The sequence below is a fragment of the Rhinoderma darwinii genome, chromosome 4 (assembly GCF_050947455.1).
Source record: "Rhinoderma darwinii isolate aRhiDar2 chromosome 4, aRhiDar2.hap1, whole genome shotgun sequence".
Lineage (NCBI taxonomy): Eukaryota > Metazoa > Chordata > Amphibia > Anura > Rhinodermatidae > Rhinoderma > Rhinoderma darwinii.
In genome coordinates, this window is record NC_134690.1 from 29,152,096 (window position 1) to 29,178,302 (window position 26,207).

Sequence of the window (26,207 nt, forward strand, 5' to 3'; positions counted from 1 at the left end):
ACCAGAGACTTCCTGGGGTTTGTGCGGTTGTTCCGTTCCGTATTTGAGGAGCCTGGACGAGCCTCATCGGCTGCTACAGCTATTTTTAACCTGCGTCAGGAGGACGTCTCCGTGGGCGAATACTCCATCCAGTTCCGGACCCTGGCAGGAGAATTGTCTTGGAATAATGAGGCCTTGGTAGCATCCTTCTGGCATGGCCTATCGCCTGAGATCAAAGACGAACTGGCTGCTCGAGATCTCCCAGCTGCCCTGGATGATCTGATGCAGCTGGCTAGCCGCGTGGACATAAGGCTCAGAGAGAGATCCCAAGAGATTCTTCAGGAGAGACGGCTTTCTAGACTGGCGCCCAACTTCCAGCAACCCCTCTTGCCCTGTTCTTCTGCTGCGCCCGAGGTCCCGATGCAGGTGGATCGGCTTAAACTGTCTGATCAGGAGAAACAGCGCAGGCGCACCTCTGGACTCTGTCTGTATTGCGGCCTCGCTGGCCATGTCGTGCGTCTGTGTCCCCAGAGGCCTAAGAAACCCCAATGTCTGGGATTGGTTGGAGAGACAACCCTGGGCGCTACTGCACTTGATAGAGAATTCTCGTCCAAGCTGTTCATTCCTGTGACCATTGTCGCTGGCGGGAGACCTCATCCAGTCTCTGCCTACCTGGACTCTGGCTCCGCAGCCAATTTCATCTGTCAAGACCTTGTGGATCTCCTTCAGTTGCCCACTGTTTTGCTGGAGAGACCATTGATCGTTGCCTCGGTAGATGGACTGCCTTTGCCTGACCCAGTATTGTCTGTGACCAAGCCGTTGAGACTCCAGGTGGGAGCTCTTCATTCCGAGCTGATCTCTCTGTATGTCCTGTCCAAGGCCGTCAACCCCGTGCTGCTGGGCTTGCCTTGGCTCCGTCTTCACGCCCCAGTCCTGAATTGGAACTCTGGAGAGGTTCTTCAGTGGGGCCCCAAGTGTCTAGACCGCTGTCTGGGTCATGTCCTTCCATCCCAGCCTTCTTCGCCTCAATCTTTGTCTGGGCTACCTCCTTGTTACTCTCAGTTCGCTGAGGTCTTTGACAAAAAGGAGGCAGAGATATTGGCACCACATCGAGAATACGACTGTCCTATCGACTTGGTTCCTGACTCTTCTCCTCCTCGCGGTAGAGTATACCCTCTTTCCTTGCCAGAGACACAGTCTATGTCGGCCTACATTAAAGAGAATCTAGAGAGGGGCTTCATACGAAAGTCTTCATCCCCGGCCGGAGCCGGGTTTTTCTTTGTCAAAAAGAAGGATGGATCCCTTCGACCCTGCATTGACTACCGGGGTCTCAATCAGATCACGGTGAAGAACAGGTACCCCTTGCCGTTGATTTCTGAGCTCTTTGATCGTATACGGGGGGCGAAAAAAAATTCCAAGCTTGACCTGCGGGGGGCCTACAATCTAATCCGGATCCGTCAGGGAGACGAATGGAAGACCGCCTTTAACACACGTGATGGACACTACGAATATTTGGTCATGCCCTTCGGCCTGTGTAACGCTCCCGCAGTATTTCAAGAATTTGTGAATGACATATTTCGTGACCTTCTCTATGTCTGTGTTGTGGTGTACCTCGATGATATCTTGATTTTTTCCCCAGATCTTGTGACTCATCAGGGCCATGTCCGCCAGGTGTTGCTTAGATTAAGAGAGAATCATCTCTACACCAAGTTGGAGAAGTGTGTGTTCCAAGAAAAGTCTCTTCCCTTCCTGGGCTACATTATCTCTGATCAGGGTCTCAAGATGGATCCTGAGAAGGTCAAGGCTGTCCTGGAGTGGCCACGTCCCCAAGGCTTAAGGGCCATACAACACTTCCTGGGATTCGCCAACTTCTACAGACTATTCATCCCCAACTTCTCTTCTCTGACAGCTCCTATCTCCACCCTTACTAAAAAGGGCATGAATGCCAAAGTATGGACTCCAGAGGCGGAGATCGCATAAGAAACCTTAAAGAAAGCCTTCACGTCTGCCTCCATTCTGCACCATCCTGATGTGTCTCTGCAGTTTTCGTTAGAGGTGGACGCCTCCTCTATTGGTGCCGGGGCTCTATTGTACCAGAGGGGTTTGAAAGGCAAGATGATGGTATGTGGTTACTACTCCAAGCTGTTTTCTTCTGCAGAGCGCAACTACTCGATTGGGGACCGGGAGTTACTGGCCATCAAGATGGCTCTGCAGGAATGGAGACACCTACTGGAAGGCGCAGCTCATCCTATCCTGGTCTTCACGGACCACAAGAACTTGACCTATCTACAGACGGCTCAACGACTGAATCCTCGTCAAGCGAGATGGTCATTGTTTTTTGCACGGTTCCAGTTCGAACTCCACTACCGACCTGCCGATAAGAATGTGAGGGCCGATGCCTTGTCTAGGTCTTTTGAAACAGAGGACACTGTGGAGCCCCCACAGAATATTATCGATCCCTCCTGCATCTACCCTGTCAACCCTCTGCAGGTTTGAGGCATTCCCCCAGGAAAACCTTTCATACGGCTGGCAGACAGAGGAAGAATCCTTCGCTGGGGTCACTGTTCCAAGCTGGCAGGACATGCGGGTGTCCGTAAGACCCGAGACCTGATTGCCAGTCAGTTCTGGTGGCCCACGCTGCCCAAAGACGTCATAGACTTCGTCTCCTCCTGTACGGTGTGTGCAGCCAACAAGGGTTCTCACTCCAGACCAGCCGGTCTGCTCCAACCGAGGTCCCCTGGCGGCATATTGCTATGGATTTTGTTACGGATCTGCCTCCCTCTGCAGGATGCAGTGTGATCTGGGTAGTGGTGGATCGTTTTTCAAAGATGGCTCATTTTGTTCCCCTGACTGGCCTGCCTTCTGCCGCTCGACTGGCTGACCTCTTCATGCAACACATCTTCCGTCTGCATTGATTACCTCTGCATATTGTCTCGGATCGAGGGGTCCAGTTCACCTCTAAGTTCTGGAGAGCACTCTGTGGCCTACTCGGGGTAAAGTTGGACTTCTCCTCAGCTTATCACCCTCAGTCCAATGGGCAAGTTGAGAGGATTAATCAAATTATGGAGAACTACCTACGGCACTTTGTTTCCAGAAGACATGATGACTGGGTGCAGCTGCTTCTGTGGGCGGAGTTCTCTTATAATAACCATACCAGTGAGTCCACCACTTCCAGTCCGTTCTTTATAGTCTATGGCCAACATCCTCGAATACCCCTGCCCGGCTCTACTATGTCTCAGGTGCCTGCAGCCGATTCTACCTTCAGGAACTTTCTGCAAATATGGCAGTAGACACAGTCTTCTATTCTGCTGGCAGTGGACCGCATGAAGAGAAAGGCAGACACTAGAAGACGAGAACCTCCCCAGTTTCTTCCAGGTACAAAGGTCTGGCTGTCTTCCAGGAATATCCGGCTGAGGGTACCATCTTGCAAGTTTGCCCCCAGGTTCCTTGGACCCTTCGAGATTCTGCTGAAGATCAATCCTGTGTCGTACAAGCTTCGACTGCCTCCTACCCTCAAGATCCCTAATTCCTTCCACGTCTCCTTGCTAAAACCCGTGGTTCTAAACCGCTACTCCAGGACTCCTAGTTCCGCAGTGGATCCTGGCAGTTCATCCGGAACTTTTGAAGTGAGGGAGATCCTGGCCACCAAGAAAGTAGGAGGCAGGACATTTTACTTGGTGGATTGGAGGGGATTTGGTCCAGAGGAAAGGTCTTGGGAGACAGAGGAGAAAATCGATGCCCCGGTCCTCGTGAAGAAATTTCTTTCCCGCTCTGGAGGGGGCATAAGAGGGGGGATACTGTTACGTCCATTGCCGGGGATCGCCGTTCTGACTCACCCCCTGACGATCCCGGCCATGGACGCCTCTCTGCTTGGCGTCCTCCTCCCTCTGGCAGTCGCCGGCGCTGTCTTCCGGGTCACCTGCTGTGAAAGCAAAGTCGTGTCTTCCGCCGCATCCGCGGCGTCACCTGCTGTGAAAGCCAAGTCGTGATCCTGCCACTGTCTACTATTGCCTCAGGCAATGTTTTGTACCTAGTTGGCCAGCTGCTACCCCGCTACGCGGTACGGCCCAGTGGGTCCACACCCCGCCTCGTGACAGGCAGTATTATAGTAGTTATATTCTTGTACATGGGGGACAGTATTATAGTAGTTATATTCCTGTATATAGGGAGCAGTATTATAGTAGTTACATTCTCGTATATAGGGGCAGTATTATAGTAGTTATATTCTTGTATATAGGAGCAGTATTATAGTAGTTATATTCTTGTATATAGGCAGCAGTATTATAGTAGTTATAGTCTTGTACATAGGAGGCAGTATTATAGTAGTTATATTCTTGTATATAGGGGCAGTATTATAGTAGTTATATTCTTGTATATAGAAGCAGTATTATAGTAGTTATATTCTTGTACATAGAGGCAGTATTATAGTAGTTATATTCTTGTATATAGGGGGCAGTATTAAAGTAGTTATATTCTTGTACATAGGGGGCAGTATTATAGTAGTTATATTCTTGTATATAGGGGGCAGTATTATAGTAGTTATATTCTTGTATATAGGGGGCAGTATTATAGTAGTTATATTCTTGTACATAGGAGCAGTATTATAGTAGTTATATTCTTGTATATAGGAGGAGTATTATAGTAGCTATATTCTTGTATATAGGAGCAGTATTATAGTAGTTATATTCTTGTATATAGGAGCACTATTATAGTAGTTATATTCTTGTACATAGGGGGCAGTATTATAGTAGTTATATTCTTGTACATAGGAGGCAGTATTATAGTAGTTATATTCTTGTACATAGGGGCAGTATTATAGTAGTTATATTCTTGTACATAGAGGCAGTATTATAGTAGTTATATTCTTGTATATAGGAGCAGTATTATAGTAGTTATATTCTTGTACATAGGGGGCAGTATTATAGTAGTTATATTCTTGTACATAGGAGGCAGTATTATAGTAGTTATATTCTTGTACATAGGGGCAGTATTATAGTAGTTATATTCTTGTACATAGAGGCAGTATTATAGTAGTTATATTCTTGTACATAGGGGGCAGTATTATAGTAGTTATATTCTTGTACATAGGTGCAGTATTATAGTAGTTATATTCTTGTACATAGAGGCAGTATTATAGTAGTTATATTCTTGTACATAGGGGGCAGTATTATAGTAGTTATATTCTTGTACATAGGAGGCAGTATTATAGTAGTTATATTCTTGTACATATGGGCAGTATTATAGTAGTTATATTCTTGTACATAGAGGCAGTATTATAGTAGTTATATTATTGTATATAGGAGCAGTATTATAGTAGTTATATTCTTGTACATAGGGGCAGTATTATAGTAGTTATATTATTGTATATAGGAGGCAGTATTATAGTAGTTATATTCTTGTACATAGGGGCAGTATTATAGTAGTTATATTCTTGTACATAGGGGCAGTATTTTAGTAGTTATATTCTTGTACATAGAGGGCAGTATTATAGTAGTTATATTCTTGTATATGGGGACAGTATTATAGTCGTTTTTATCTTATATATAGGAGGAGTATTGTAGTAGTTATACTCTTGTTTATAAGAGCAGTATTATAGTAGTTATATATTTTTTTTTACATAGGGGGCAGTATTATAGTAGCTTTTTTCTTGTTCTAGGGGGCAGTTTTATATAAGTTAGATTCTTGTACATAGGAATGGTATTACAATAGTTTTATTCTTGTTTATAGGGGGCAATATCATAGTTGTTCTAATGTTATATATAGTATCTAATATTCTTTAATAAATGGTCTTGAAGTAACTTTTGTGAACCAATAACGAGAGTTCAGAGGGCTTTGCACTTTACTTTCCTCAATACCTTTGCAGATAAAGCATGGTATGTTTCTAAGCGTCTGGCACCACTGAGCATAGGAAAAAATTAACTAAAAGTAAAGTATTTAGAGTATTAAATATGGCCTTTATCTTGAGGGAGGATGTGAGAGGCAGACGCCATGATACCTTGACTTTAATAAGTAGAGTGGGGTTCACAAGTATATATATATACCAAAGCGGTTGAAATTTGCAGTTGTGATGAGTCTTCTCTAACATTTTATGTGACAATGCCGTCATGTAAAGTATTATAGAAAGCAACATCACTTCTTGAAGAGAGTCTATTAAACCTGTGCGTTCACTGGGGGATATGATGGTTTTATCAGTATCAGTCTATTTTATAGGTGTAGTCCTTCTCCATCTGCGTTCATTACCTATTGTTAAGAGCTGGGATGAAATGGCGCTGGAAATTGACTGTACGACCATGGTGTTGCTTGACAAGATCTGGGAGGCAGACAGTTGGCCCGAAACCACCATAATATACTTTGCAGCCACGCTTCCTGAACTTGGGTCAATAGAAATAAGTGTCTCTAATTAACAGTAACCAACTTTGTATGGCATTTCGTTTTTAGTTTTTATTTTATTTTTACCTGAACCCAAACACTGACACTCTCAGAGGATTGCAGTTCTTTGTATAGACATTAAGGAGCTGCAAGGAAAATCGGAGATTTTTTCATAATTTAGCATTTGTACAACCATTGGGCCTTTTAGACCCCATCCTCAAGTTAACTGATTCTTACGCTAGATCAAATGTGTAATAATAACCAACATATAAGGATATTGTTGTATGAACTGTAAGATTTTTGCAATAAATTTTAACCATTTTTGTGTCCCATCTAGAATATTTTTGACCGGATAAGTCATCAGTACATGATCTGTGGGGGTCCGATACCTGGACCCAACACCGTTAAGGTGCTCCGGCTGCCTCCGAGCACCGGACGTACATGCCGGAAGCAGTTGGCTCCAGCCACTGAATAGCGGCTGAGCTGCAGTACTGGGGTATTCAAGTGAATAGGAGCAGAGCAGCAATTCGGTAGCACGGCAACTATGCTATGTACGGAGCCAACTGTTTCCGGCTCCGTACATCGCATAATGGGCTATAACATCCGGCGCGGCTTAACGTGCGGGATCCGGATGTCGGACCCGCACCGATGATATACTGATGACCTATCCGGTGAATAGGTCATCATTTGATCAGTGGTGGACAAGACAACCCCTTTAAATAATTTAATCACGATTAGCATTGGCAACCTGAATTTTTCAAAGCGGTCATTTTATATTTTTGGACTCGTTATACCATTTTTTTTTATAGATCTAGATTGTAATGTGTTATTATTGCACATGCAGAACATATTATTAATAAGATCGAATACGTTATTTATGAATGAATTCAGAAGTAATAGACCGTAGTGGCCAGGGGCGTAACTAGGAAAGACTGGGCCCCATAATAAACTTTTGACTGGGGCCCCCCCTCCTCCCCTGGGTGTCACACAACCCCCCCTTGTAGATAGTGCCTTTTTTACATCCCCCCCTGTAGATAACACCATACAGCCCCCCTGTAGATAACGCCATACAGCCCCCTTTGTAGATATCTACAGAGGGGGCTATATGGCGTTATCTACAGGGGGGACTGTATGTCGTTATCTACAGGGGGACAGTATGGCTTTATCTACAGGGGGGACTATGGCGTTATCTACAGGGGGGACTGTGTGGCGTTATCTACAGGGGGGCTGTGTGGCGTTATCTACAGGGGGTGTCTGTATGCCGTTATCTACAGGGGGGACTGTATGGCGTTATCTACAGGGGGTGTCTGTATGCCGTTATCTACAGGGGGGACTGTATGGCGTTATCTACATGGGGGACTGTATGGCGTTATCTACAGGGGGGACTGTATGGCGTTATCTACAGGGGGGACTGTATGGCGTTATCTACAGGGGGGACTGTATGGCGTTATCTACAGGGGGACTGTATGGCGTTCCCTACAGGTGGGGACTGTATGGCGTTATCTACAGGGGGGACTGTATGGCGTTATCTACAGGGGGGACTGTATGGCGTTATCTACAGGGGGGACTGTATGGTGTTATCTACAGGGGGGACTGTATGGCGTTATCTACAGGGGGGACTGTGTGGCGTTATCTACAGGGAGGACTGTGTGGCGTTATCTACAGGGGGGACTGTATGGCGTTCTCTACAGAGGGGGCTGTATGGCGCTAACGCCATACAGCCCCCACTGTAGAGAACGCCATACAGCCCCCACTGTAGAGAACGCCATACAGCCCCCCCTGTAGGGAACGCCATACAGCCCCCCTGTAGGGAACGCCATACAGCCCCCCTGTAGGGAACGCCATACAGCCCCCCTGTAGGGAACGCCATACAGCCCCCCTGTAGGGAACGCCGTACAGCCCCCCCTGTAGGGAACGCCATACAGCCCCCCATGTAGGGAACGCCATACAGCCCCCCCTGCAGGGAACGCCATACAGCGCCCCCCCCTGCAGGGAACGCCATACAGCGCCCCCCCTGCAGGGAACGCCATACAGCGCCCCCCCTGCAGGGAACGCCATACAGCGCCCCCCTGCAGGGAACGCCATACAGCGCCGCCCCTGCAGGGAACGCCATACAGCGCCCCCCCTGCAGGGAACGCCATACAGCGCCCCCCCTGCAGGGAACGCCATACAGCGCCCCCCCTGCAGGGAACGCCATACTGTGCCCCCTGCAGGGAACGCCATACAGCGCCCCCCCTGCAGGGAACGCCATACAGCCCCCCCAGCAGGGAACGCCATACAGCCCCCCCTGCAGGGAACGCCATACAGCCCCCACTGTATGGAACGCCATACAGCCCCCCCTGTATGGAACGCCATACAGCCCCCCCTGTAGGGAACGCCATACAGCCCCCCCCTGTATGGAACGCCATACAGCCCCCCCTGCAGGGAATGCCATACAGCCCCCCCTGTAGGGAACGCCATACAGCGTCCCCAACCCCCTTACAGTGTGTCCTACAAATAACATGCATCCCCTATCCACAGGATAGGGGATACATGTACGATCGCTGGCATTGATGACTAACCTCTGACTTCCGGCGTCTGTGTCGGCAGCTCAATAAAAATGAAAGGAGCGCTGGTCACGCATGCGCACAAGCGCGACCGGCGCTCCATTCATTTCTACGGAAAAGCCGACACAGACCCCGGAAGTCCGAGTTTTGTGATGGAGAACTTCAGGGGACTTTCAGTCCCCCGTTCTCCCTATCACTGCCAGCGATCACACATGTATCCCCTCTCCTGTGGAGAGGGGATACATGTCTTTTGTTTAATGGCAGAGCGGGGAGATACCTCCCTGCTCTGCCGTAGTGTTCAGTGGCGTCCCGCTGTAGCAGCCATAGCGGCTGCTAGTGGAGCCTGCGGCCATGGTGGGGGCCCGTGCCGGCGGGCGTCACGTGCCCCCTCATGCCGCGGCCCCGTAGCAGCTGCTGCGGCTGCTACGGCGGTAGTTACGCCACTGGTAGTGGCAAGTGATTGGCTCCAAAGTCAGCCCCAGAGCAGTTCTCTTCTGCTGGACTCCCGGACGCTTTTGTATTAGGGATCTGCTATTGTTCCAGTCCCAGGGCCCACTTGTGGATCCTTTGGTACTTTGGTGCGCCAGTCCAACCCTGCAGTGAAATATACTGTAACAGTGCACAAGGTCTTGATGGGTCATTTGAGGACCACAAGATCCTCCGGTGGGCCGAGCCTCTGATACAATAACCAGGCCAGCCACAATGAGCCAATGAGGCCCAGTAGAAGACAACCTACTCTTAATCTGATCTTGTAGAAGATCATATGCCACTGGGGTTTATCAATTTTATCATTCCTTATAGGTTATTCTCGTGTTTGTGACCTTCACATTTTCTACATAGCTGAAGAGAGGGCCCTCCGAATTTTTCTCTGGTATCTGCAAGGTATTCCAGAATGAGAAGGATAATGCATAAATAAGTCCATTGTGGTTTCTATGGCAACCCACCCACTTTGATGACGTCACACCTGGTGGAAGTTTAAAAGGAGATTCAACGTTGAATCATTTGCCTGCGTATTAAGATTAATTTCCTTGTTACTATCCTGTGTCTGTTCTTTGTTCTGTCCGGATAACTGACTTTTGCTTTTTATTTTTATTTTCGCTTTCGTCCTTCTCTCACTGGTTTTGTTGCCTGGTACTTACCGCTCGACTGGCTCATTTTCTAGTTATGTCTTCGGCTACTCCTCTGGTTATGCCGCTACGCTAATTGCTTTCTTACTATCGACTTCTGGCTTAGTTTTTTACTTTTCCATCTGCTTCCGACGTTCCTAGCAATGCACCTGCTGCCAGTGTGACTACTCTGGGGACCGCGACCTGGGAATACAACCGGGTAAGCTTATACACCCTGGGTGAAGAATCCTCAGACTTTACACCACCGCCAAACCCACTTCAGTTCAAGGATTAACTTGTCTGGTAAGAGTCGTAACCCAAGTGCAGACGTCTGTCACATTTACTCCCATTGAAATAAAAAACCCATAATAATTTCCCTATTTGTTTTTGTAAAAACAAGTTCCAGTATTAGGACAAGGTTGGGTGGTACTTACGACAAGAGTTATATTGGATTGCAGAGCCTGGTAATTTACTGAGGTTGGGTCTAGGAGATCTGTTGTAAAGGTTTCATTTAGGGTAATTGACCCGTACATAATAACTGGAGAGGGAAACACACAAGTTGATGCATCAACAAGTTATTGAAAAAGTTCCAAGGTGAATCTGTACCAATGTTCATTGAGGCGGCCATTTTTTAGGCCATTTATAAATCTGTCTATCAATGGTATCGCGACCCAAGCATGTTTTATGGTGGAAAGTATTATGGGGATCTGCTGTGTTAGAGACTGCACAGCAAGAGCAGGGGAGGAGGAGAAATTTGTTTATGACCGTCCTGGATCTTCTGGCCACAAATGTCTAATTTGTTGCCCACTCACTTGAGAGAGCCCCTTTTAAACCTAAACAAAAACTTTATTATTTTATCTAAGTTCATTTCCATGTTTTATTGTATTTCCATGGTCAGCAAGAGGAGGAAGCCCTGTAGCCTTCAGTACAGGTAGTTAAATCACTTCACAGGAAGTTAACCTATCGCTGCTCTAGACCACCAGGTATGTTACCATTACAAGTTTATTGTCTTAGATCACAAGGGATGTTATCATTAACGCATTTACTGCCCTAGATTACCAATAATATTATCATTATCCCATTTACTGCCATAGACCACCTGGAATATTATCATTATTCTTTACACTACTCTAGACCACCAGGGATGTTATCATTATCCTTTTCACTGCCCTAGACCACCAAGGAAGTTACCATTAACCCCTCACTGTCCTAGACCACCAGAGATGTTATCATTATCCTCTTCACTGCCCTAGACCACCAGGGATGTTGGCAATATCCCCTTCACTGCCCTAGACCACCAGGGATGTTACCATTTACACCTTTACTGTTCTAGATCACAAGGAATCTTACCATTAACCCCTTTACTGCCCTAGACCACCAGGGATATTATCATTCTCCTCTTCAGTGTCCTACGCCACAAATATTTTATCATTATCCTCTACACTGCCATAAACCACCAGGGATGTTATCATTATCCTCTTCACTGCCCTACACCACCAGGGATAGTATCATTATTCTCTACACTACTATAGACCACCAGAGATGTTATCATTATCCAATACAATGCCCTAGACCACCAGGGAAGTTACCATTAACCCCTCACTGCCCTAGACCACCAGGAATGTTATCATTATCCTCTACACTACCCTAGACCACCAGGGATATTATAATTATTCTCTTCACTACACTAGACCACCAGGGATGTTATTATTATCCTCTGCACTGCCCTAGACTACCAGGGATGTTATCATTATTATCTTCACTACTCTAAACCACCAGGGATGTTATAATTATTCTCTTCACTACATTAGAACACCAGGGATGTTATCATTATCCTCCTCACTGCCCTAGACTACCAGGGATGTTATCATTATCCTCTTCACTACCCTAGACCACAAGGGATGTTATCATTATCCTCTACACTACTCTAAACCACCAGGGATGTTATTATTATTCTCTACACGACTCTAGACCACCAGGGATATTACAATTAACACCTTCACTCTACTAGACTACTAGGAATGAAACCTGTAATGCCCTAGATCACAAGGAACGTTACCATTAAACCCTTCACTACTCTAGACAACCAGCAAAAAACTATTTATTTTACAGTCATCATTTATTTTAAAAAAGAGAAGAGGTAAGTGGCATGAATGCTTGTCGTAGGGGTATTCACATACTGTTATTACACTTGGGCACTTAATTGTCTGTGTCCAACCCTCATTGAAATATAATAGTCAACTTACCTTCAAAAGTGCCTTATCTAGTATATACAATGGTTTTTCAAATCCAGGTATAGCCTGCCTACAATTCTAATTGCTGGCAAGACCATCACCAAAAAATTAAACTTTAGACAAAAAGTAACTACGGAAGTAGCAATCTTTAACTTTATTTTTAATGCGCTAATTACACAGTGGCAAGAAACATTATCTTTTTCATTGGTTTTCAATGGCTTAAATGATAAGTTATCGCGTTGCAGCAAGTTATCAGAGTCTAGATAAGGATTTCTACATCTGTATTGTTTCCTTTCCTGATTGTAATAGTACAGTACACAGTGATACTGACTTACCTCTGTGGTGAGAAATGTTGTGGGGACTCTCACAGTAGGGGATATTGTTATCCAGTATAAGCAGACAGGAGCAGAAAGAGGAGGAATTGCTACAGGGACGATAAGTGTAGCATACAGTGATATTCCATATATATCCGTCATTACAGGCACACATCTTCCCAGTATCAGTCACGTTACACTCTAGAATAAGAGACAATCATATTGCTGGAGATGGAATGATCCAATCCTATTCCATATTACTGAAACCTTTACATTGTTCTGACACCTCCACTGTTGGTACATACAGTACCATCCTGCAACTTTTACTTATTTTCAAGATTTTTTTAAAGCTTTGATGATATTGCCCTATGATTAAACTCCACTGCCTATCACACTTGGATTGAATACAATTCATTTACTAGGGTTTTGTTGTCTATGCACGTAGAGATCTCTGCTTGCTGTTAGTGAATGGGAATATTCTTGTTTATAGCCAGAAGTTGAAAACCTAAAAATACCTAATACTTCTTGGAGTTGAGGGTTTGCTACTATTCTATCCAGTCTAGACATTTCTCTATGAGCTATACATCCTGGACTCAAGCTGATACATTTTAGCTGCACTGATACATTGTAACAAATTTGGGTAGGAGATATATTTACAGAACATAGGGTTGTCTACACTAGATTCGATTGTAGCAAACTCTCAGCTATGAGAAGTTAGATTTGTATGGGTTTTTATCCTCTGGATGTAAATCAGAATATTTTATCCATTGACAACAAGCAGAGATCAGATGATCAGCTGATTTGACTGGGTCCAGCTGATACAACTAGGGAAAGCCACTGACACTGGCCATGCATTTCGTTCGCAGTGGCCACTGATGGGGAACTTAGTATTACATGCCGAAAACGCAAATGAAGTCACGTAATTAGTGTAATAAGGTCCCCTGTGTGCATGGCCGGCCTTAGGTTGGATGGCGCCCTGTGCGGGACTCTCTATTGCCGCCCCCTACACAAACCAAAAATTAACCACATATATAGACACGCACGTACTGGAACATATATACTGTACATACATAAAGACAGATATTTAGACATACAGGCAAATATACATACACACATCTGGAATATATACATACATACATACGTACATACAGGTAAATATATAGATGTACAGACACATATACACACACACACCGGCAGATAAATACACAGACCGGAACATATACAAATACAAAAAAGGCACAAATATACAAGCACAAAGACACATTTACAAACAGACCCATATATACCCAGTACAGATAATGTCGTAGATTTCACGTGCAGCCCTATGTAACACTACAGATAACTCACAGTAATAACGGAATAAAGATAATGTAGTAGATGCTACCTGCAGTCCTATGTAACACCACAGACAACACAGTGATAACTTTCTAAGTACAGATAATGTAGTAGTGTTACCTGCAGACCTATGTAACACCGCTGATAACACAGTGATAACTCTCTGAGTACAGATAATGTCGTAGATGATAACTATACCCACAGACACATATAAACACACACACACAGGCATATATATAAGGGCAGCAGAGTATATATAGGGGCAGCAGGATATATAGGGGCAGCAGAGTATATAGGGGCAGCAGGGTATATAGGAGGCAGCAGGTTATATAGGGGCAGCAGGTTATATAGGGGCGGCAGGGTATATAGGAGGCAGCAGGGTATATAGGAGGCAGCACAGATATCTTTGTTTTATCTGTTCTACTTTAATATTGAACACACACTTTTACAAAGAGACATAAACACATGCAGACACACACACACACACACACACACACACACACACACACACACACACACACACATTGTGAAACATACACATACAAACACAGACACATACTGTATACCCACTACACACACACACACACACACACACAAACATAGACACATACTGTATACACAGAGACACACACTGTATACACACAGAGACACACACACACACACACACACACACACTGTAGCATATACACATACAAACACAGACACACATACTATATACACGCACACAGGCACACATACTGTATACACACACAGACACACACACACACAGATACACACACCATGTCTCCTTGCTGACAGGATCACAGGCTTCGTGCAGGATGGGCTGTGGGCGGAGCTTCCTCCTCTGCTCCTCGGCTCTTATTTACACCGTGCGTGTAACTAAGAACAGAGCGCAGAGTAGAGGCAGAGCCCAGTGGCACCCCCTACATGCTTGGAGGGGGCGGCACCCTGTGCGCTCGCACACCCCTAAGGTCGGCCCTGCCTATGTGCAATCAAAGTGTCACATGATCAGTCATTTGATTTCAGTATAAATTCACCTGTTCTGAAAGAGGCTACAACATCACTAAGAAACATGAAGTTGTGGATAAGTAGAGACCAGGGTTGGGTTTTTAAAAAAATTGTGGTGCACAAACATCTTTTTGATGCATTCTTGTAATAAATATGTCTAAAACAAAATGCAACACTGTGCACAAAAGTGTGCCACACTTGGGTGCAAAATACAGTTCCGCAAAAAACATCCGTAGCCACAATAGTAAAACTGTGTTTACCGCTTCCCTGACCAAAGCCTCCCCTCTGTAATATATTATTGTCCTCATCTCTGTCATGCTGGTTTTAGCCATAAAGTGTGTTGAAACAGTAGGAAACAATAATGGCGGCACCCTGCTGGCACTGGTAATAGGGTCACTCTGATGGCATTCTTAATGAAGCCACGTTGACTTATGGGCGTGGTCTATACATGTGGGCAGGGTTTACATCGAAAAAAATTAAAGACTCCCAAAAATGATTCTTAAAAGTGGTGCGTAATGCTTAGGAAACCATTAAAACGTTTTTTTTTTTGTCTGTGGAGGGAAAGTAAAAGACCATAGATACTCCTACCGTCCACAGCCCAGTGTTACTATATTGTTCCACTACAGTGTATAATATTCAACCAATGGCTGACTGTTCAATAGAGATAATGTATGAAAGTCTTACCTGTTGTGATTGCAATCTGTGCAAAGGTCACATTTAAGGTGGAATTGATGAGTACTGTGTATGGTACTATTGATTGACTTGCTATAGAGGCTTCAGCCACGTCACTGGCATAGCCTTCCAGAGTGATGTCCGTGTAATACACGTACTGATATACATTCTGTTCGGCTGCAAAAGACATCAATCTAATTAGTGATGGTGCATAGATTCAACATTGAATCGGTTGTCTCATAAAGACAACACCTTTTCAGATTGAAGATCCCATGGCGATCAGATGATCACTGCAGGTCTGGCTTCTCGCACCCTCGGCATACAGCTGATTTTTTTACGGGGAATTTGCTGTCCGCTATACATTTCTTAATAGCCGCCACTATAAGGGAAATGTAGTATTACATGCAACTATTCATATGAATTCCAAAATAGAAGATATGGGCAGCACAGCAGAACAAGATAAGCCTCCAGGGCCCAACTGGGTGCCGACCTCCAGGGAACTGACTTGTAGATCCCACAATGACCAAACGAGAAATAGAAATTAATTCATATGAATGACACTGTGTTTAAGTGGCTCCTGCTTTGACTTATATAGGGGGCTCCATGACATTCAGATGCCCCAAAAGGGAACATTGTCTTTTAACCCCTTGAATTTTTGTTTAGCATTGTTTTTTAATTATTTGCTTTAAAGGATCTGCTTGCCTTGGATACCCCTTTTCCTACATGCCCTTTTAGGATGCATGGGGGAAAGAGGTGGACCATTGATTAGGTCCGAGCAGAGAACTGCTGCACAGGACGGCCTGCATTTTGGGAAGATGCTGGTGTCTGTGCATTCAATGGTTACCCAAAAAATTCAATGGGTGCTCTTTAGGAATTTTCCCACCAAGGCAACCTCTTCCCTAAAACGGTAGCTGATCAATGTGGGTCTAGCTCCTGGAACAGCCCGGGAAGCTGCAGGGGAAATCTAGAATTACATGTCGTAATGAGTAGGCAACTAGGTAATACATGGCCAGGCTGCGAGATCGGCAGTCACACTTATTTAGCAGCTTTTGGTTTTGGCTCATAGAAAGGGTTCAGAGTGAGGGACCCCACATGACATCCATAAGTCCTAATAGGGGCTATCTTCTTGAGATAACCTATGTAATGCTTTACTTTCCCAGGACTAGCCCGGCAACTTGGGAGCTGAAAAAGTAGACATTCCCTTTCATTAATTTTTAGTGATCCATTCTGTACTGCAGGACCTCTAACACCCTGTGTAAGGAGCTCGTTCATCGACTGATTGTATCATTTACTCAGCCTATAATATTATCGTTGTCGGCAGCACAACATGACAGAAATGTATGGGAATGAACAATCGGAGTAACGAACGCTCATCCCTATACATTTCTGATCATAGATCCCTGTGAAAGGAGCAAACGAGCGCCGATCAACCAGCTGTCTTGTTGATCGACGCTCATTTACACTACCCTCATCGGGCCGTGTAATAGGACCTTAAATGCTATGTACACCTTTGAAAGGGTTTTTTTTTTTTTTTTTTAATAAACAGGTCAGTCAGTGTGTTTGGAGAAACGTTATAATTAATTTTTATTAAAAAATTATTTTTACTTTTTGACATACAGCGGCTCTGTATCCTGTTGCACCAAACACACTGACTGACCTGTTTATTAAAACAAAAAAATCCCTTTCAAAGGTGCACATAGTGTAGGGAAGACACATATACTGAGATACTTACGGGGCAGCTGCCTCTTAACTCTTTCTATACCGAATTCCTCCTCCTGTTTGGAAAAAAATATCTAAAGATTAATAAAACGGTCTGCTTGTTCGTATTGTTGCCTTTTGTGAGTTCTGACAAAATTCAGCTTAGCGACATACACACTCACCGATGTTTTGGCCACCATGGTATTTTAAGATGGCCAGTATTACAGTCAGGGTCGGTTTTAGGGGGTGGCAAACTGGGTAACGGGAGCAAAGAAAAAAACACCCAGTATAATTTAGGAATTGTAGTATTATGTGGGTACCATTTGGCAGTATTATGTGGGCACTTTAAGGGAGTATTATTTGGATACTGCATACTATTTGCCCATTTTATGTTGGTACTATGGGGCTGTATATGGCAGTATTCACTTGGTACTATATGGCAGTATTATAGGAGATGAAATGAAGAGATAAAATGTCTAAACATAGCACAGCTTAATTGCTGCCCAGTGCGCCATTTTTCATAAACTGGCCCTGATAACCGTAAAATTCTATTTATTCAGCAACCGAGGGGTCAGAATTGAACTAAACCGTCCCATGTCGGGCGAGAAATATTTGACCTCATAGTTCGCTGCTTGAACCCTTTTTAATGGTGGACCACAGTGTCTCCAAGCTGTCCAGCAGCTCCACAGCGGATGTTCTGGTGCAACAACATTAGTGATGGCACATTTACATCCGTGTGTTAACATTTCAGATTCGGGTAAATGGGCAGTTCCACATCAACCATGTAAACCAACGTTCTCCAACCTGCGGCATTACAACTGTTGCGAAACTACAATTCCTAACATTCCTTAATGGCGTAAAGCTATCAAAGCATGTTAGGAGTTATCTTCTTACAACATCTGAAGAGCCACAGGTTGGAGATTGCAGGTTGGTAAGCCAAGAATTAATGTGGGTCTTCTCTTCAGCCATGGGGAGCAGGTATATCTATCAAGATATATGTCCAATGGTCTAGGATTTATGATATACTTGCTCTTGGGTAGACCAGAGGATGCCGGATTATCTTAGTACTATCATTTTACATAACATTCGTTAAAAGTTCTTCTAAGAAATAAACTTTTCTTAGATTTTCTGAATTTCTCTAGCACCGGACAGTTATTTGATCATAAAGCAATTTTTTCTGTTTCTTTGACAAATTCACTTTCATAAAGCAGAGGAAAATTCTCTCCATTTAGTAAACGAAAATTTTGCAGAGTTTATGAATTTAAGACTTCCATAAATAGTAATAGAACATAGGATCCCAATACTTCAATATTTCACAACAATTCATCTATAACAGAACTTGTAGGGTTTTCCAAATCCATAGTATTTATTTTAATACACCTATAGGGAATACACTTTTAATATATATTTACATTACATAATGTGTGTTAGTTTAATGCCTTACCAGCTCGTGGGTTGGTAGACTTTGCCGTTTCTCATGACCCTGGCTCGTTCCAATCATCAGGTACAGGAATAATGCTGAAAACGTGTTTCTCATCCTGAATTACAGCATAAAGTAGTCACAATAATGTTATCTCAGGTAACACTGACATAAAAAGAGCTAAAGTGCCTTGAGTGACACCCACAAACTGATTAAATTGTGTACCCCCATAAAGAGCATTAGCCAAGTGCTCCTCATAAAGTGCCAGAAGAGTGTGTTCCTATAAACTGTTCCAAGTACTCCCAATGAACAGAACTGCAAGCAGAGTAACCCCAATTAACGGTGCCAGCATCAACAATAGCCCCCAACTGCCCCCATAAACAACTCTGCCAACACAGTGCCCCAATAAAGCATACCTACCAGCAGACTGCCCTTGAGAACTGTGTAATATTTCATTTCTCCTGTGGTGGCGCTGCAGGGGAATTGAACACTTGCTGCCAGGTTCCCCACAGATTGAAGAGCTGATTGTTTTAGGCGTCAGCGGTGAGTTACTCTTTGAGCAACTTATTATTGGAAACCCTTTCAACAAAAGGGGATTGTCCGAAAATCCCTAACAAACTGAGACTGTCTACTTAGGGCACATCCGGTGGAATAACCAGTGTGCAGGGCTGGGGACTACATGGAAGTCATCGGGACACCTTAAGACTGGGAGAGGTACTTAAAAACACATATCTGTGTTCATTATGAGACAGTACTGCTGCTGCAAAAAAAGAATTCCAGACCCCCCCCCCCACTCGTCTCTGCAAGTCCTGAAATCCCATTGATGCTAACCAAACCGGTATATCTAGCTCCTGTCCACCATTTTACAGTTTACATATGGAAACAATCTACATACGTTTTGTAACTTTATAAAGACAGTGCATTACTTATCATTTACTGATCCTGAGTAGCAGTCTGTACTCCAGAGCTGCATTCACAATTCTGCTGGTTTTCATTGAAAACAGTCAATACCTTAGCTTACAAGTAGCAGTGTTGCCCAATAGGAAAAACACAGTGTCCAGATGTCCAAAGCCTTTGAAAACATGCCCTATTAGTTTTCCAAGTGACTTCAATGTAGATTGAATGCGGCATTGAAAACCACAGGTAGAAACTGCAATCAGTGGGTAGGGGGCTTTTTATGATGTAAGAAGTGATAATCATTCTTTAAGATCATGCAACCTCCAATGAATGACGAGGGGTGCATCCAAGATGTGTTAAATAATGCCAACAGTGAGTAATACTTTGCCCACATTGCGCCAAACAGTGCCCATATTGTGCAGAACAGTGTCTAGAAAGTGCTATACATAAATAAATTGTGGATTATAATGTCCAATTAGCACCTACAGTGCCCACACAGCGCCCGCAGTCCCCAATCACAGAGCAGCCACCACATCCCTTGTGATCTCAAGCTGCCCTAAATCCTCCTGCACTATGCTGGCAAGTGATGCTGCACTCTGCTGGCAGCTGTTGGTAAAGCTAGTAATGTCTGGTTGACATTATTAGACTTTGTTCACATTGCATTCTGGCTTTCCATTGTTTTGCCCTCTCATAGGAGCAGAACAACAAAAAATTTGAAGCGGCGGATCTGTTGCATGTCGCAATCCATTGACTTTAATGGTTTCCACCATGGTGTCTGACATTTTACCAGATAAAATAACGCAGCATGCAGTGGTATTTTGTCTGGTATTTTTCACTGGATCTGTGACGGAGGCTCCTAACGGTACCTCACAATTCTGTACATGGCCTAAGTTTTAAAGTAGAGCTGAGTCCCAAACGTCCTCCCAGTTGTCGGAGGAGGGGGCCCTTGGAAGGCATGAAGCAATTTTTTCTCTTTCTTTGACATATTTGCTTTCATAAAGTAGAGGAAAATTATCTCCATTTAGTAAATGAGAAAACTTTGCAGACTTTATACATTTAATATTTCCATAAAAAGAAATAGAACATAGGATCTCAATCCTTCAACATTTCAGAACAATTTATCTAAAACAGAACTCGTAGGGTTTTCCAAATCCATAATTATACCAATATCTACGGCCAATATCACTAAGTGATTATCCTAGCTGAATTGCTTTTCTACTGGGGAGAGCTGCGTAATAATACAATTTTGCAAAGTTATTCTTAGAAATCTGGGGCAGATTTACTGCATAAAAGTTGGGCCTCATGCACATGACCGTAGACATGGCTGGGTCCATTATTTTCTATGAGCCTGGAAACCACGGTCGTGTGCATGGGCCCATAGAAATTAATGGACCCGTAATTCTCCTGTGGATTTTCGGGGGAATTGCGGCCGCAAAAGCACGTTCGTGTGCATGGGGCCTTAGTATAGATTGGACCTTTACCAAAAGAAGCATAAGTAAAGCAAGGCCAGGATCTACAGATAGACCTATGCCAAAAAATACAATGCCGTTTCATCATGACCAATAGAAAAACATTGATTTGCAGAGGTGTAACTTGAAGTTCCTTGGGTCCTAATGCACAATCTGTAACAAACCTACTATACCTACCATGTGCCATTTATAATACAGGTGTTTTCTTGTATAGCAGAGTGGTCTTTGCGCCCCCTGAAGCATCAGTACCTGAGTGCAACCGCTATCTCTGTACCCCCTGTAGCTATGAACCTGTTGGTTTGCACTAAAAGTGAGAAACAGTGGGACCATGTGACAAAAGTTTTGCTCTGTGCTATGACTTTTTGCAATTCTCGGCTGATACAATAACAATCATACCCCATAGAAAGTAATGGAAATTGATGTGACCATTGAAACGCCGGATTAACAAGTAGCGTAAATACTGCGGATTTTCCACAACAAATTTTGTAGCAGAAGATCCGCAGCATAATACAGTAGCAGCAGAGTGGATGAGTTGAACAAATCTCATCCACATGCTTTTTTGTTTCTGGTTTTCCTTATTGAATTCAATAGGGAGGTAAGACCCGCGACAAATAGCAAATCTTGTGATTTTTGTGGCGGAAAAATCGAAATTCAGAAAAAAAAATAATCTTGTACTTTCCCAGAATTCTGTGCTTCTTCGTCCAGGCCAGCCTCCTGGGAAGACGTTTCAACCCATGTAACCGCTGCAGCCAATCACAGGCTGCAGTGGTCACATGAGATTACGTTTTATCCCAGGAGGTCAAGCTGCAGGATGGCAGAGGGACGCTTCGCCGTGGCTACGAGTAAGTACGTTTTCTGCAGCGACTAAAAAACAGTTTGGTGCGGTTTTCGACTGGAATTCCTTTTGGCGACCAGGGTGTATACACTGTGTGCTTTTACGCAGCTTATCTTCCCTGTGTGAATATACCCAAAAGGTTATGAAAATAGAAGCCTAAAATTTCAAGACTTGATGGAAAACATCAACATTAGGGGTTTCTGTTGCAGATTCCGGCAAAAATGCTGGAAACACTAGCGCAGCATGCTGTGATACTGTTTCCGGTAAATCCATGGACACCCCGACGGAAACCTGATGGAACCCATTAAAGTCAATGCGTTTCCGACGGGCGCCGGTTGTTTAATGGTGTCAATGCTTCTGCCATTTTCGTTGAGAGGGAGACCACATGTTGTACGGTGATGGAAATGGGATAGTGTGACATGAACTCAGAGGAGCAAATGCTTTCATGGGGCATAAGACTATTAATTTTGCATAACCAAAACATTTTGCGTTTCCTGAGTCATTGGTAACAGTTAGGAACATCCTTTGGTACCTGTTCTATAGGAAATACGTTAAATGCGCAAATAGTGCAATTCTGTATCAGTGAAGCATGTTTGGACACACTATGTTTAAGGTGGACATTTGTTACATTTTACCTGTGTTTATTAATTCTTGCACGACGGCTTCAATGTTATGCCCTATGTATTGTCACCTACATGTGCATTCCACTAGGCATATCACGTATGTTGACGAGTAGGTTAAGAACAAACTGATATAACGTTTTTCTCCCGTCGTATTGCTCTAAAATATATTCAGATTGATTGTTCTTAAAATTCATAAAACATTTACATCTCTTTTGCTTGCATATGAAACTGCACCTCAGGTTGGGGAATAAGGTGGTGGGCTCGTCCCTCAGAGGTGGTTTCTATTTGTTCCTAAGTTTGTTTGGTGGTAATACCTTTTTTAGCGTTTTGGCTCTCTGGTAGGTTATACATGGTTTATGGGGGATAGAGTTTTACAAAAAGTGTTCAGTTTTTAAGTATATACCAGTATTTTTGTAAGATGTTATTGATGTGATTGTGCCCACTATTATAAAAAGTAATAAAATGTGTATCAAACCATGTTGTCTCTTTACTCTCTCTTATTGCCTCCTTATGCCTCATGCACACGACCGTTGTGCCACTCGGGCCGTTTTTGACGGCATCCGAGTGGCACCCAATAGTCTTCACGGACACATTTACTTTAGCGGGTGAATCAGGTTCATGACAAATGGTCCGAGTCTCCGATCCGAGGAAAGATAGGTCAGATTTTTATGCTCTTTTGAAAGCTATCTGATCTACACTCCTAGGGTATCCTTTGGATTTAAATCTAGCTTATAAGATCAAGCTTTGGGCCTTGAGTTCTTATCACTTGTACTTTTCGTATGGTGTGTGCTTTTGAAGTCAAGATAGATATTGCTATGAACTTTCTTGAAATAGGTTATGATCTTGATTTGATTATCCCCTTTATGAATTTTGAGGTCCAAGTACTCAAAGTGCATTTGGGCGTGCATTTCAGTAAATACCGTGCCCCAATCTTTATAGTTCATGAAAGAGACAAAATCTAAAAGCTCTATTTCGGTGCAATCCAAGATAATAATAAGGTCATCTGTATAACATTTAAACAATGTGATGACTTTGATTCATGATTATTGTAAATGAACTGATCTTCAAACAGCCCTCTGTACAGATTGGCAAAACTTGGGGCAAATTATGTGCCCATTGCGGTACCCTTCAGTTTGCATATACATTTTCCAGTTAAAGGTAATAATACATTTTATACCATGTAGGATAAAATCCCTCAGGACTGTGGGCATAGTTCTATCATTTCCCAAATAAGGGGCTATTGTGTTGTTACCCTGTTCACATGAGATTAGAATATATGGACGTCACATCCAGTGAAAAACATATACAGGTTTCCTTCCAAGTGATTTCTCTTAGGATAGTGATAAGACCTGCTGAATCTTTAGGCAAGGATTTCAGTTTCAATACCTATCCTGGTAATATTACATCTACATAATGGGGGAGATTACATGTGAAGGAGGAACTATCTGATAATTTGGTCAGCCTGGTGGATCAATTAGTCTTTTATGCTCTTTGTGTAAGCATTGAAATATGGACAACACTGGATATTTTATAGCAATGCACTCTTTTTCTTTTTAGTAATCACTTCATATTTTACCGCTTGATTAAATAAAGATTTGACTTCATTGGAATGACTATTAGTTGGATCACGGTCTACTGTTTCATAGTAACCCATTTCTGACAGTAGTAAAATTTGGCTTCTTTGATATAATCTGATTTATCCTACTCCGCCCCACCCCCCCCATTTGTCTGTACTTCTAATGACGATTTATCGTACTTGCTTGAGGTTGTGGAGTGAGTGTATCTGAGTTGTAGGCCCTTATTAATTAGCCTAAAGTCTTTCAATACTAGAGATTTTTTTTTTAATGTGACTGCCTTTACTGTGTAAAGGATAAAATAAATTGATTGAGGTTTCTAATCAGTAGTAATGGGGTGTGGGGTAGGCAGAAAGTCATCGCTGGGATTTGTGGAATCATGCTTCGGGGAAACTGGTTTGCAGGCAAGGCAAGTCAGATTTTTAATTAGAGAGTTAAAGTCGAGGAAAAAATCAAATTAATTGAATTTACTAACTGGACAGAAAAATAATCCCTTGGTCAAAAGGAATAATTTGTCCATTGTACCACAATCGGGGATGTTTAAATTGAGAGAGGATTTCTGTCCGAAAAATCTTGCTTGTGTCAGTTTCCATAGCCACAGAATCATGAAGGGAGGGCTGTCATTTAGTGAGTAGGACCGCCTACTGGACTCCTAAGCCCAAAATGAGCAATGGTTTAAATTAAAAAATTATAAATTATACAGAATATTTTCCCACAGAACTATATATCAATCTGCTCATCTCCTCCTTCTCAATAATATGATGCCTTGAGATTGGACTGCATTTTCAACATGACATGTTCCCTTTAGGAACGACACAAAGGTTTTGTTTTTTCCTCCCTGTATTCACTTTTCTATTTTTATGTTTATTTTAGCCTTTTGAGATCTTCTTTTTTTAGGATTAGTTGGAGATTTTTTAGGGGATCATTTATACATTTTCAATAATGTCAAAATGCATGAAAAAATTATTTCTGCAAATTTTTTAATTACATTTTTATAACGTTTACCGTTGACTGCAATTGACATGATATAGGTATTGTTAGAAATCCGAGAATATCATATGGGTCCATGTTTTTTTTTACTGTCCAATAACATTTATTCAATCAAAGTTATTCATTTGTAAAAAATCATGTTTATTAAAAAAAATTATTTTACGTCCTTCAATTTAGTTAACATAAACTCAAATAATTTTTTTATTTTTTTTAATCCATAATAAAACTATAATGCAATGTCATAATTTTAGAAGTCATTATATTACTATCTGCGCATATAAACTGCACAGGCATCTATTACGGCATACCTAAGATATTCCCTAGCATGCATTATTTCAGGAAAGCCCTGGAGGTCTTTGTTGGGCCCCAGGCTGTCCATATAAAACCATCAGACCTTGCAAACCCAATGCTGGGGCTGGCGGACAAGAGACAAAAGGAAGCCCCCTTTGTTGGTCAGCACCATGAGATCAGCTTTTCAAAGGGTTAATCATGGCGATCACATGCCGGTAACCAAGTCTCTTGACTCGTCTATTACTGGGCAAGTGCCAAAGCAGCAAATCGACAGGGAGAAAGGGGAGCACTAGAACGCTGTGCGAGGAGGAATATTTATTTAATTCTTTGTGGACAATGGAACAGAATATTGGGAGGTCAATAGTCAGTGATGTGACGGGAAACGGTGAAGAATTGTCCTATAGCAAACTTTGAAAATGCAAGATTATCGTAAAGCCCCATTAGATATTGTCACACAATTATTATCACTTACCTCCTAGTATCCAGACTCCTTAATGTCCATGTATAAAGGTCAGGTCTTGCCATTATCTGGGTCTGTTCGCTGACTGCATGATTGCTCTATTGTCCCAGACGCAGCGCACGCAACGATGACACCACCCTGCTTTTAATAAATATTAGAAGCAAATGAATTATAATTCTTTGTTAAACATTGCTGGGCTCTGCTAGTTTGTCAAGGATGTGTGATGTTGTATTGTTAAATGCAACTGTATACACAGTATTTCCATACTTATTTGAATGGTAGACGTGTTTTACTGTGGGAAGGGAGGGTCTGTTAGACCAATGCTATAGGTACTGTGGGTAGAGGACTCCATGAGTGAGATTGTGGGGGCCCTGGGGAAATCATGTG

The 26,207-nt window shown here is 43.1% G+C and overlaps 1 protein-coding gene across 1 annotated transcript in view; it reads right to left on the minus strand.

Annotated features, from left to right (window-relative positions):
• LOC142760373 (adhesion G-protein coupled receptor F3-like) overlaps positions 1-25,885 on the minus strand; it is a 55,030-nt gene extending 29,145 nt beyond the window's left edge. The window contains exons 1-7 of the mRNA XM_075863556.1: positions 25,833-25,885; positions 18,706-18,799; positions 17,296-17,338; positions 15,576-15,740; positions 12,570-12,749; positions 10,435-10,538; positions 6,436-6,494 (exon numbers count right to left, since the gene is read on the minus strand). Coding sequence (XP_075719671.1) covers positions 6,436-6,494; positions 10,435-10,538; positions 12,570-12,749; positions 15,576-15,740; positions 17,296-17,338; positions 18,706-18,799; positions 25,833-25,885 — 698 coding nt within the window. The remainder of the gene's footprint in view (positions 1-6,435; positions 6,495-10,434; positions 10,539-12,569; positions 12,750-15,575; positions 15,741-17,295; positions 17,339-18,705; positions 18,800-25,832) is intronic.
• Positions 25,886-26,207: the final 322 nt, after the last annotated feature.